At 50.9% G+C, this 13,830-nt stretch overlaps 1 protein-coding gene across 1 annotated transcript in view; it reads right to left on the reverse strand.

Annotated features, from left to right (window-relative positions):
• The window catches only part of EPHX2 (epoxide hydrolase 2), a 194,779-nt gene that overhangs the window by 141,609 nt on the left and 39,340 nt on the right, over positions 1 to 13,830 (reverse strand). The window contains exon 4 of the mRNA XM_063915025.1: positions 2,508 to 2,698. Within this exon, the coding sequence (XP_063771095.1) occupies positions 2,508 to 2,698 (191 nt within the window). The remainder of the gene's footprint in view (positions 1 to 2,507; positions 2,699 to 13,830) is intronic.

Below are 13,830 nucleotides of genomic sequence, written 5' to 3' on the forward strand. Positions count from 1 at the left end.
AGAGCAAAGCAGTGTGCAATCCCCAGGGCAGAGCAGAGAGGTGTGCAATCCCCAGGGCAGAGCAGAGAGGTGTGCAATCCCCAGGGCAGAGCAGAGAGGTGTGCAATCCCCAGGGCAGAGCAGAGCAGTGTGCAATCCCCAGGGCAGAGCAGAGCAGTGTGCAATCCCCAGGGCAGAGCAGAGCGGTGTGCAATCCCCAGGGCAGAGCAGAGCGGTGTGCAATCCCCAGGGCAGAGCAGAGCGGTGTGCAATCCCCAGGGCAGAGCAGAGCGGTGTGCAATCCCCAGGGCAGAGCAGAGCGGTGTGCAATCCCCAGGGCAGAGCAGAGCGGTGTGCAATCCCCAGGGCAGAGCAGAGCGGTGTGCAATCCCCAGGGCAGAGCAGAGCGGTATGCAATCCCCAGGGCAGAGCAGAGCGGTGTGCAATCCCCAGGGCAGAGCAGAGCGGTGTGCTGTCCCCAGGGTAGAGCGGAGAGGTGTGCAATCCCCAGGGCAGAGCAGAGCGATGTGCAATCCCCAGGGCAGAGCAGAGCGTTGTGCAATCCCCAGGGCAGAGCAGAGCGTTGTGCAATCCCCAGGGCAGAGCAGAGCGTTGTGCAATCCCCAGGGCAGAGCAGAGCGTTGTGCAGTCCCCAGGGCAGAGCAGAGCGTTGTGCAGTCCCCAGGGCAGAGCAGAGCGTTGTGCAGTCCCCAGGGCAGAGCAGAGCGTTGTGCAGTCCCCAGGGCAGAGCAGAGCGTTGTGCAATCCCCAGGGCAGAGCAGAGCGTTGTGCAATCCCCAGGGCAGAGCAGAGCGGTGTGCAATCCCCAGGGCAGAGCAGAGCGGTGTGCAATCCCCAGGGCAGAGCAGAGCGGTGTGCAATCCCCAGGGCAGAGCAGAGCGGTGTGCAATCCCCAGGGCAGAGCAGAGCGGTGTGCAATCCCCAGGGCAGAGCAGAGCGTTGTGCAATCCCCAGGGCAGAGCAGAGCGGTGTGCAATCCCCAGGGCAGAGCAGAGCGGTGTGCAATCCCCAGGGCAGAGCAGAGCGGTGTGCAATCCCCAGGGCAGAGCAGAGCGGTGTGCAATCCCCAGGGCAGAGCGGAGAGGTGTGCAGTCCCCAGGGTAGAGCGGAGAGGTGTGCAATCCCCAGGGCAGAGCAGAGCGATGTGCAATCCCCAGGGCAGAGCAGAGCGGTGTGCAATCCCCAGGGCAGACCAGAGCGGTGTGCAATCCCCAGGGCAGAGCAGAGCGGTGTGCAATCCCCAGGGCAGAGCAGAGCGGTGTGCAATCCCCAGGGCAGAGCAGAGCGGTGTGCAATCCCCAGGGCAGAGCAGAGCGGTGTGCAATCCCCAGGGCAGAGCAGAGCGGTGTGCAATCCCCAGGGCAGAGCAGAGCGGTGTGCAATCCCCAGGGCAGGGCAGAGCAGAGCGGTGTGCAATCCCCAGGGCGGAGCAAAGCGATGTGCAATCCCCAGGGCAGAGCAAAGCGATGTGCAATCCCCAGGGCAGAGCAAAGCGATGTGCAATCCCCAGGGCAGAGCAGAGCGGTGTGCAATCCCCAGGGCAGAGCAGTGTGGTGTGCTGTCCCCAGGGTAGAGCCGAGAGGTGTCCAATCCCCAGGGCAGGTAAAATAATCAGCTCTGTGGCACAGCTCAGCCGCCTGTAGGAGAACACATGCACTATGAAAGTCTGTGATATGACCCATAGGTCGGCGTTTCTCTCAGCCATATGAGCTCATGTATGATAGATAATAATCTCTGGAAGAGGATTTCATAAACTAGCAATCTGTGACTACTCAGGGATGGAAAGTTCAGATCATGAGACAGCGAGAGTCACAGCTAACTGGCATGCTATGCTTTGCTGCTAGACATTTTTTTATCTTACACCACATAACATGAGGGCCGTGTTGTAAAGATGTGAGCTTTGGCTTCAGCTGTATGTAGCTGGGGAGGGGTGCAATCGCCCAGTATAACAATTTAATTATACAGTGTACTCCTCATTTAAAGTGTTGGGGGATTTATTTGGGGTGCGTTACTTTTCTAGATAATACCTGCAACTCTATCAGCCAGTGCCTTTTATTAATTGACCGAGTAACTCCCATTACATCTATCACAGCCCGTGAAGCATGCATAGGATCAGCAGCTAGCAGGGGGTGCTGGTTCTTGCAGTGCCTTCTTAGAGTCTCTTGGGGTACCTCTTCATTAGTTAGCTCTCTCAAGTAAAACACCTGATTATATGATCCAATAGAGGGACTCTTACTGTATAGAGAGTTAGGACTCCCCTCAGCAGAAGTTCTGATTGGCAGATAATATACTGTATGTGCAGATGTGTGTAACCAAGACTTCCGCATTTTCTGTATAAGTACTGCAGTGTGGAAGTTGGGGGACTTTTCTGGGTATGTACTGATATACCTATTCATGTACCACAACCGTAAGTAAAACAGAAGTGATCGGGTTCTAAGAGCAGAAGTTGAAACTGAGACAGAAGCGACTTCCCACTCTAAGGAGCGTACCATCTACAAGTCACTCACCTCACTAGGTTTAGCTTCCAGCATCTTCAGAGCGTACTCGTATATCCGGGTTTCCGGTTTCCTCATTCCGATGCGGCAGGATTCAATCACTAAATCAAAGCGTCTGTTCAGATAAGCGAGTAGATCCGCGGTGTGATGTCTGCCGACGCCGTCGTCCACCCAGTTATTGGTCAGCACACACGTCTTGAACCCTGCACGGTGATTTAGGACATACAAAGTCTTTATTTCTACCTTGCTGGATAAACTCATCCAGACAATTACATTTACATGATTTACTCAAGAAACTGGTACAAGCAAAATGTTAAAATATCAAAGCAAATCCAATCTTTCAGTAAGACAGGGATACAGATAATGCAGCTGGCCTATGGCTGCAGGCTTAACTGGGATATGAGGCTACAGTCAGCTTCCTAGTAAGGGAGATTGATGATCAGGGATCCTACCAGAGCCTAACAAGAGGATCACTGGTGTATCTGCAATGGGTGCACACGGGTCCCGGAGACCTGCACATCTACCAGAGCCTAACAAGAGGATCACTGGTGTATCTGTAATGGGTGCACACGGGTCCCGGAGACCTGCACATCTACCAGAGCCTAACAAGAGGATCACTGGTGTATCTGCAATGGGTGCACACAGGTCCCGGAGACCTGCACATCTACCAGAGCCTAACAAGAGGATCACTGGTGTATCTGTAATGGGTGCACACAGGTCCCGGAGACCTGCACATCTACCAGAGCCTAACAAGAGGATCACTGGTGTATCTGCAATGGGTGCACACGGGTCCCGGAGACCTGCACATCTACCAGAGCCTAACAAGAGGATCACTGGTGTATCTGCAATGGGTGCACACGGGTCCCGGAGACCTGCACATCTACCAGAGCCTAACAAGAGGATCACTGGTGTATCTGCAATGGGTGCACACGGGTCCCGCATACCTGCACATCTACCAGAGCCTAACAAGAGGATCACTGGTGTATCTGCAATGGGTGCACACGGGTCCCAGAGACCTGCACATCTACCAGAGCCTAACAAGAGGATCACTGGTGTATCTGTAATGGGTGCACACGGGTCCCGGAGACCTGCACATCTACCAGAGCCTAACAAGAGGATCACTGGTGTATCTGTAATGGGTGCACACAGGTCCCAGAGACCTGCACATCTACCAGAGCCTAACAAGAGGATCACTGGTGTATCTGCAATGGGTGCACACGGGTCCCGGAGACCGGCACATCTACCAGAGCCTAACAAGAGGATCACTGGTGTATCTGCAATGGGTGCACACGGGTCCCGGAGACCTGCACATCTACCAGAGCCTAACAAGAGGATCACTGGTGTATCTGCAATGGGTGCACACGGGTCCCGGAGACTTGCACATCTACCAGAGCCTAACAAGAGGATCACTGGTGTATCTGCAATGGGTGCACACGGGTCCCGGAGACCTGCACATCTACCAGAGCCTAACAAGAGGATCACTGGTGTATCTGCAATGGGTGCATACAGGTCCCAGAGACCTGCACATCTACCAGAGCCTAACAAGAGGATCACTGGTGTATCTGCAATGGGTGCACACAGGTCCCAGAGACCTGCACATCTACCAGAGCCTAACAAGAGGATCACTGGTGTATCTGCAATGGGTGCACACAGGTCCCGGAGGCCTGCACATATGCACTAGACTCTGGGACACTGCTAGGGTCTCCTAGTGACCCTAGTGCCCAGGGTCTATTGGTCTGCCAGCTAGACAGGAGGGGTCCCGGATAGAGAATGCACACGGCCTTCTTCCTCTCTTGATGCCCCCTGAAGAGGATGAGACCCTCTGATTTTGCAATAGGGGAGTTAGTCTACATTTTAATGACGATTCTCATTACCCAAGTACTGATCACCCTAATACGACTGTTTAACAAGCAGCCCCTGCTGTCTCCCCCAATGTGGCAGGGACTGTGGAGATGATTACACAGTAATTGGGCACTGCCAAGATGGTGACCTCACCGGCTGCAGTAATGTGAAGCGCTTGGAGTCCTGAAACGCGCCATATAAATACTGAATTCTTATGTCACAGGCAGACTTGCTTACACAATGTATGATACTGGCCCCTGTGTTGCCCATCATCTATACAGTGACCATGGGTATACCAGTGTTCCCCTTCTCAGGCACCGGCTTACAGTGCGTCATTGGGCTGCGGACACGTGAGAGTGAATGGAAGGGGTTTTCTACAGCAGGTAGCGGGTAAAGGGAGGGCGGATGGGGGGGTGGTATTCATGTGAGCGGCGGTCTGCTGACCGACAGTCACATGACCTCCTCCACCATCCCGACGGCTCACTATCCCGATGGTTGGCATGCCGACCAACAGGGACTATTTCCACTCGTGGGTGTCCACGACACCCATAGAGTGCAGCGCGGCGAGCGCAGCGAGCCCGCAAGGGGCTTGCTGCACTCGCCCCTCCCCGCCGGGATCCCGGCGTCTGTATGCTGCCGGGATCCCGGCGTCGGTCTCCTGACCGCAGTTCAGCCGTACTACACCCGGATGGGGTAGTGGTACATCCTCTGTAATCTTGCTTTTATATAGAGAAAAAGGGTGTGAGCAAAACAACAACAACGTGGGGTGCAGGGGACGGGAGGCAAAAGGGAAATGTCTGTGTGTAAGGCACCGATACTGCCTAGTCTGTGTAATTACAGAACACCACATGGGTGTCTGTAACGAGGCAGTGATCACACTCACACTGATAGTAGTCTAAGCCTAAGAGAGGTGCAATTACACAACTAGCCAGGCCTCCAGCTGACCTGCTGAACCCTTTATATACTCAATACTTTTGCTTGCTACTTATGGTAATAGCAAAGTTGTTTCACCATAAGACCAGCATTGGTTTCCTATGAACAGATGTTTCCTTGTTGCACTGTTAATGGTTTGGGGAGAAGCCGCAGCACTGTCCTGCACCACAGACCCGGGCTCAGTAACCAGAGAGAGATACAGATGTGTCCTTAGTTACATTGCTGGTGGGTGGAGAAGAAGCCGCAGCACTATCCTGCACCACAGACCCGGGCTCAGTAACCAGAGAGAGATACAGATGTGTTCTTAGTTACATTGCTGGTGGGTGGAGGAAAAGCCGCATCACTATCCTGTACCACAGACCCGGTCTCAGTAACCAGAGAGAGATACAGATGTGTCCTTAGTTACATTGCTGGTGGGTGGAGAAGAAGCCGCAGCACCATCCTGCACCACAGACCCGTGCTCAGTAACCAGAGAGAGCTACAGATGTGTCCTTAGTTACATTACTGGTGGGTGGGAGGAGCAACTGCACCACAGACCCGGGCTCAGTAACCAGAGAGAGATACAGATGTGTCCTTAGTTACATTGCTGGTGGGTGGAGAAGAAGCCGCAGCACTATCCTGCACCACAGACCCGGACTCAGTAACCAGAGAGAGATACAGATGTGTCCGGAGTTACATTGCTGGTGGGTGGAGAAGAAGCCGCAGCACTATCCTGCATCACAGACCCGTGCTCAGTAACCAGAGAGAGATACAGATGTGTCCGGAGTTACATTGCTGGTGGGTGGAGAAGAAGCCGCAGCACCATCCTGCACCACAGACCCGTGCTCAGTAACCAGAGAGAGCTACAGATGTGTCCTTAGTTCAGTGGTTCCCAAACTTTTGTGAGTCACGGCACCCTGGAGTGTCAGATTTTTTTTTCACGGCACCCCTAGGCCTCAAGTTTCTTATTGAGAAATTTCGAAAAAAATATTAGATTAAGTAAATTATGTTTATATGTCATCCTTAGGGTCAGTTATGTGGTGAGGGAAAAGATTTGCTTCTGTTTGTCCACATATTTTATAACTGGAAGCCATCAGCACTGGTTTTGCCTATTAAATTGACAATAAATAGTTTGAATTGGTCCTTGACCACCAACCTGAGGCACCCCTGCAAGTGTCCCGCGGCACCCCAGGGTGCCACGGCACACAGTTTGGGAACCACTGCCTTAGTTACATTACTGGTGGGTGGGAGGAGAAACTGCACCACAGACCCGGGCTCAGTAACCAGAGAGAGCTACAGATGTGTTCTTAGTTACATCGCTGGTGGGTGAAGGAGAAGCCGCAGAACTGTCCTGCACCACATACCTGGGCTCAGTAACCAGAGAGAGATACAGATGTGTCCATAGTTACATTGCTGGTGGAGAGGGAGAAGCCGCAGCACTATCCTGCACCACAGACCCGGGCTCAGTAACCAGAGAGAGAGAGCTACAGATGTGTCCTTAGTTACATTGCTGGTGGGTGGAGGAGAAGCCGCAGCACTGTGCTGCACCACAGACCCGGGTTCAGTAACCAGAGAGAGATACAGATGTGTCCTTCGTTACATTGCTGGTGGGTGGAGAAGCCGCAGCACTGTCCTGCACCACAGACCTGGGCTCAGTAACCAGAGAGAGATACAGATGTGTTCTTAGTTACATCGCTGGTGGGTGGAGAAGAAGCCGCAGCATTGTCCTGCACCACAGACCCGGGCTCAGTAACCAGAGAGAGATACAGATGTGTCCTTAGTTACATTGCTGGTGGGTGGAGGAGAAGCCGCAGCACTATCCTGCACCACAGACCTGGGCTCAGTAACCAGAGAGAGATACAGATGTGTCCTTAGTTACCTTGCTGGTGGGTGGAGGAGAAGCCGCAGCACTATCCTGCACCACAGACCTGGGCTCAGTAACCAGAGAGAGATACAGATGTGTCCTTAGTTACATTGCTGGTGGGTGGAGGAGAAGCCGCAGCACTGTCCTGCACCACAGACCTGGGCTCAGTAACCAGAGAGAGATACAGATGTGTTCTTAGTTACATCGCTGGTGGGTGGAGAAGAAGCCGCAGCACCATCCTGCACCAAAGACCCAGGCTCAGTAACCAGAGAGAGCTACAGATGCGTCTTTAGTTACATCGCTGGTGAGTGGAGGAGAAGCCGCAGCACTGTCCTGCACCACAGACCCGGGCTCAGTAACCAGAGAGAGATACAGATGTGTCCTTAGTTACATTGCTGGTGGGTGGAGGAGAAGCCGCAGCACTGTCCTGCACCACAGACCCGGGCTCAGTAACCAGAGAGAGATACAGATGTGTCCTTAGTTACATTGCTGATGAGTGGAGGAGAAGCCGCAGCATTGTCCTGCACCACAGACCCGGGCTCAGTAACCAGAGAGAGATACAGATGCGTCCGGAGTTACATTGCTGGTACGTGGAGGAGAAGCCGCAGCACTGTCCTGCACCACAGACCCAGGCTCAGTAACCAGAGAGAGATACAGATGTGTCCTGAGATTTGCTCTCAGCACAGCACATGTTGCATAGATTTGCACAATATGGTGTGTTCCATTACGAAAAAGAGCAATGCATGTATTCAGATGGCAGGTGGCACTTTTGTTAGACTCCACTGCACCTGCCGACTGACACATGACACTTGTATTCAGGCTTACTTTTGTACTGTATGCTGCTTTTTTGTTTATTGTGATTTTGTTAACCTGTTTATTACGCTTGTCCCTGGCGCACTACAAGTTGTCTAAATGCTGTACACTAAAACAAAGGGCAGAGAATATTGTACAACTGCTATAATAAACTCAACCATATTGACAAATATAGTAGCTCATATTTAAGTGTGTGACTACAGTGAAGGAGGTCTTGTGTTCAAATCCCGAGCATGGATGTTGTCATTTAATACAGGTGGATTATAGTCAATTGCTGTCAATTCCGAATGAAAAAAAATAAGATTTTAAACATACCGGTAAATCTAGTTCTCCTAGTCCATAGAGGATGCTGGGGACTCCGTAAGGACCATGGGGTATAGACAGGCTCCGCAGGAGATAGGGCGCCTAAAAAGAACTTTGACTATGGGTGTGCACTGGCTCCTCCCTCTATGCCCCTCCTCCAGGCCTCAGTTAGAGAACTGTGCCCAGAGGAGATGGACACTACAAGGCAGGATTTAGAAATCCAAGGTTTCATACCAGCCCACACCAAGCATACCACGTAACCTGGATCATACAAAACCAGTTAACCCTATGAATAATAACAGCAATGGTCCAAGACCGATGTCAACTGTAACATAACCCTTATTTAAGCAACAACTATATACAAGTCTTGCAGAGTTTCCACACTGGGACGGGCGCCCAGCATCCTCTACGGATTAGGAGAAATAGATTTACCGGTAGGTTTAAAATCTTAATTTCTCTTACGTCCTAGAGGATGCTGGGGACTCCGTAAGGACCATGGGGTTAGTGATGTGCACCAGACATTTTTCGGGTTTTGTGTTTTGGATTCGGTTCCGCGGCCGTGTTTTGGATTCGGACGCGTTTTGGCAAAACCTCACCGAAAATTTTTTGTCGGATTCGGGTGTGTTTTGGATTAGGGTGTTTTTTTCAAAAAAACCCTAAAAAACAGCTTAAATCATAGAATGTGGGGGTCATTTTGATCCCATAGTATTATTAACCTCAATAACCATAATTTCCACTCATTTCCAGTCTATTCTGAACACCTCACAATATTATTTTTAGTCCTAAAATTTGCACCGAGGTCGCTGGATGGCTAAGCTAAGCGACACAAGTGGCCGAAACAAACACCTGGCCCATCTAGGAGTGGCACTGCAGTGTCAGGTAGGATGGCACTTCAAAAAAATTGTCCCCAAACAGCACATGATGCAAAGAAAAAAAGAGGCGCACCAAGGTTACTGTGTGACTAAGCTAAGCGACACAAGTGGCCGACACAAACACCTGGCCCATCTAGGAGTGGCACTGCAGTGTCAGGCAGGATGGCACTTCAAAAAAATTGTCCCCAAACAGCACATGATGCAAAGAAAAAAAGAGGCGCACCAAGGTCGCTGTGTGACTAAGCTAGTATACTTGATGACACAGAGGTAGGTAGAGCAGTGGCCTTCCGTACCGTATTGCTATATATACTGGGTATCACTGTGTCAGCAAACTGCAAAACTAAAATGCACCACAGGTATAGAATGTAGATGGATAGTATACTTAATGACGACACAGAGGTAGGTAGAGCAGTGGCCTTCCGTACCGTACTGCTATATATACTGGTGGTCACTGTGTCAGCAAACTGCAAAACTAAAATGCACCACAGGTATAGAATGTAGATGGATAGTATACTTAATGACGACACAGAGGTAGGTACAGCAGTGGCCTTCCGTACCGTACTGCTATATATACTGGTGGTCACTGTGTCAGCAAACTGCAAAACTAAAATGCACCACAGGTATAGAATGTAGATGGATAGTATACTTAATGACGACACAGAGGTAGGTACAGCAGTGGCCTACTGTACCGTAATGCTATATATTATATTATATACTGGTGGTCACTGGTCAGCAAAACTCTGCACTGTACTCCTCCTATATAATATTAATTATACTGGTGGTCCCCAGTCCCCACAATAAAGCAGCACACTGAGCACAGATATGGAGTGTTTTTCAGGCAGACAACGTATACTGGTGGTCACTGTCAGCAAAACTCTGCACTGTACTTCTCCTATATAATACAGCTGCTCCCCAGTCCCCACAATTAAGCAGTGTGAGCACAGATATATGCAGCACACTGAGCACAGATATGGAGCGTTATTTTCAGGCAGAGAACGGATAAAACTGGTGGTCACTTATCAGCAAAACTCTGCACTGTACTCCTCCTATATTATACAGCTGCTCCCCAGTCCTCCCCACAATTAAGCAATAATGCACAATCAAGTTCAACAATAACGGAGAGGACGCCAGCCACGTCCTCTCCCTAACATTTCCAATGCACGAGTGAAAATGGCGGCGACGCGCGGCTGCTTATATAGAATCCGAATCTCGCGAGAATCCGACAGCGGGATGATGACGTTCGGGCGCGCTCGGGTTAACCGAGCCATACGGGAGAATCCGAGTATGCCTCGGACCCGTGTAAACTAGGTGAAGTTCGGGGGGGTTCGGTTTCCGAGGAACCGAACCCGCTCATCACTAGTTTATACCAAAGCATCCAATCGGGCGGGGGAGTGCGTATGACTCTGCAGCACCGACTGAGCAAACGCTAGGTCCTCATCAGCCAGGGTATCAAACTTGTAGAATTTAGCAAAAGTGTTTGACCCCGACCAAGTCGCCGCTCGGCAAAGTTGTAATGCCGAGACGCCTCGGGCAGCCGCCCAAGAAGAGCCCACCTTCCTAGTGGAATGGGCCTTAACCGAATTTGGTACCGGCAATCCAGCCGTAGAATGAGCCTGCTGAATCGTATTACAGATCCAGCGAGCAATAGTCTGCTTCGAAGCAGGTGCGCCAATCTTATTGGCAGCATACAGGACAAACAGAGCCTCTGTTTTCCTAATTCTTGCCGTCCTGGCTACATAAATCTTTAAGGCCCTGACTACATCCAGGGATCTGGAATCCTCCAGGTCACTTGTAGCCACAGGCACCACAATAGGTTGATTCACATGGAATGAAGAAACCACCTTAGGCAAAAATTGCGGACGTGTCCTTAATTCAGCTCGATCCACATGAAAAATCAAGTAGGGGCTTTTGTGTGACAAAGCCGCCAATTCTGACACTCGCCTTGCTGATGCCAAGGCCAACAACATGACCACCTTCCAAGTAAGAAATTTCAACTCAACCTTGTTAAGCGGTTCAAACCAGTGTGATTTTAGGAACTGCAACACCACGTTGAGGTCCCACGGTGCCACTGGAGGCACAAAAGGAGGCTGGATGTGCAGCAGTCCCTTTACAAACGTCTGGACTTCTGGAAAAGAAGCCAACTCTTTCTGAAAGAAAATCGAGAGGGCCGAAATCTGTACCTTAACAGAGCCTAATTTCAGGCCCATATCCACTCCTGTCTGTAGGTAGTGGAGAAAACGACCCAGATGAAAATCTTCCGTAGGTGCATTCTTGGTTTCACATCAAGACACATACTTTTGCCACATACGGTGATAATGCTTAACCGTCACCTCCTTCCTAGCCTTTATTAAAGTAGGGATGACCTCTTCCGGAATCCCTTTTTCCGCTAGGATTCGGCGTTCAACCGCTATGCCGTCAAACGTAACCGCGGTAAGTCTCGAAATACACAGGGCCCCTGTTGCAACAGGTCTTCCCTCAGAGGAAGAGGCCAGGGATCTCCTGTGAGCATCTCTTGAAGATCTGAGTACCAGGCCCTTCGAGGCCAGTCTGGGACAACGAGTATCGTCTGTACTCTTCTTTGCCTTATGATCCTCAAAACTTTTGTGATGAAAGGAAGAGGAGGAAACACGTAGACCGATTTGAACACCCACGGTGTTATTAGAGCATCTACAGCCACTGCCTGAGGGTCCCGAGACCTGGCACAATACCTCCGAAGTTTTTTGTTGAGGCGTGACGCCATCATGTCTATTTGAGGAGTTCCCCAAAGACGTGTTATGTCTTCTTGATGAAGTCCCCACTCTCCTGGATGGAGATCGTGTCTGCTGAGGAAGTTTGCTTACCAGTTGTCCACTCCCGGAATGAAGACAGCCGACAGAGCGCTTACATGATTTTCCGCCCAGCGAAGAATCCTGGTGGCTTCCGCCATCGCGACTCTGCTTCTTGTCCCGCCTTGGCGGTTCACATGAGCCACTGCTGTGACATTGTCTGATTGAATCAGAACCGGTAGGTTTCGAAGAAGACTCTCTGCTTGTCGAAGGCCGTTGTAAATGGCCCTGAGTTCCAGCACATTGATGTGTAGACGAGGACTCCTGTTCTGACCAAAGTCCCTGAAAATTTTTTCCTTGTGTGACCGCTCCCCATCCTCGGAGGCTCGCGTCCGTGGTAACCAGGATCCAATCCTGAATTCCGAACCTGCGACCCTCCAGCAGGTGAGCACTTTGCAACCACCACAGGAGAGACACTCCGGCTCCTGGGGACAGAGTTATTTTCCGATGTAATTGCAGATGGGACCCGGACCACTTGTCCAGAAGGTCCCATTGAAAAGTCCTTGCATGGAACCTTCCGAAGGGAATGGCCTCGTAGGCCGCCACCACTTTTCCCAGAACTCGAGTGCATTGGTGAACTGACACCCTTTTCGGTTTTAGCAGGTCTCTGACCATGTTCTGGATGTCCTGGGCTTTCTCTATTGGGAGGAAGACCTTCATTTGTTCCGTATCCAGTATCATACCTAGGAACGGTAGTCGAGTTGTCGGAATCAACTGTGACTTCGGTAGATTTAGAATCCAACCGTGTTGCTGGAGCACTCTCAGAGAGCGCGCCACACTGCTCAGCAATTTCTCTCTTGATCTCGCTTTTAACAGGAGATCGTCCAAGTATGGGATAATTGTGACTCCATGCTTGCACAGGACCACCATCATTTCCGCCATTATCTTGGTGAAAATCCTCGGGGCCGTGGAAAGTCCAAACGGCAACGTCTGAAATTGGTAATGACAATCCTGTACAGCGAATCTCAGGTATTCCTGATGGGGGGCATATATGGGGACATGAAGGTACGCATCCTTTATGTCCAGAGACACCACAAACTCCCCCTCCTCCATGTTGGCTATTATCGCTCTGAGTGATTCCATTTTGAATTTGAATCTTTTTATGTACAGGTTTAGGGATTTCAGATTCAAAATAGGTCTGACCGAACCGTCCGGTTTCGGGACCACAAATAGGGTTGAGTAGTAACCTCTTCCCTGCTGGTGTAGGGGAACCTTGATTATCACTTGCTGTATACACAGCGTTTGAATTGCAGCTAACACTACATCCCTTCCCGATGTGGAAGCTGGTAGGGCCGATTTGAAAAATCGGCGCGGGGGCATCTCCTCGAATTCCAGTTTGTAACCCTGGGAAACTATTTCCAACACCCAGGGATTCAGGTCTGATCTGACCCAGGCCTGACTGAAAAGTCGAAGACGTGCCCCCACCGGTACGGACTCCCTCAGGGGAGCCCCAGCGTCATGCTGTGGGTTTTGGAGCAGCCGGGAAGGACTTTTATTCCTGGGCACCTGCCGAAGCAGGTGCTCTTTTGCCTCTGCCCTTAGCTCTGGCAAGGAAAGAGGATCCCCGACCTCTTCTGGACTTGTGCGACCGAAAGGACTGCATCTCATAGGGTGGCACTTTCTTTTGCTGTTGGGGAATATATGGTAAAAAATTTGATTTACCTGCTGTAGCTGTGGAAACCAGGTCCGTCAGCCCATCCCCAAACAATACATCACCCTTATAGGGTAGTACTTCCATATGTTTTTTGGAATCCGCATCACCCGTCCATTGGCGAGTCCATAAGGATCTTCTTGCCGAGATAGACATGGCATTGGCCCTAGAAGCTAGCAATCCAATGTCCCTTTGAGCATCCCTCATAAATAAGACTGCGTCTTTTATATGGGCTAGAGTTAAGAATATAGTA

The sequence above is a fragment of the Pseudophryne corroboree genome, chromosome 4 (genome assembly GCF_028390025.1).
Source record: "Pseudophryne corroboree isolate aPseCor3 chromosome 4, aPseCor3.hap2, whole genome shotgun sequence".
NCBI lineage: Eukaryota > Metazoa > Chordata > Amphibia > Anura > Myobatrachidae > Pseudophryne > Pseudophryne corroboree.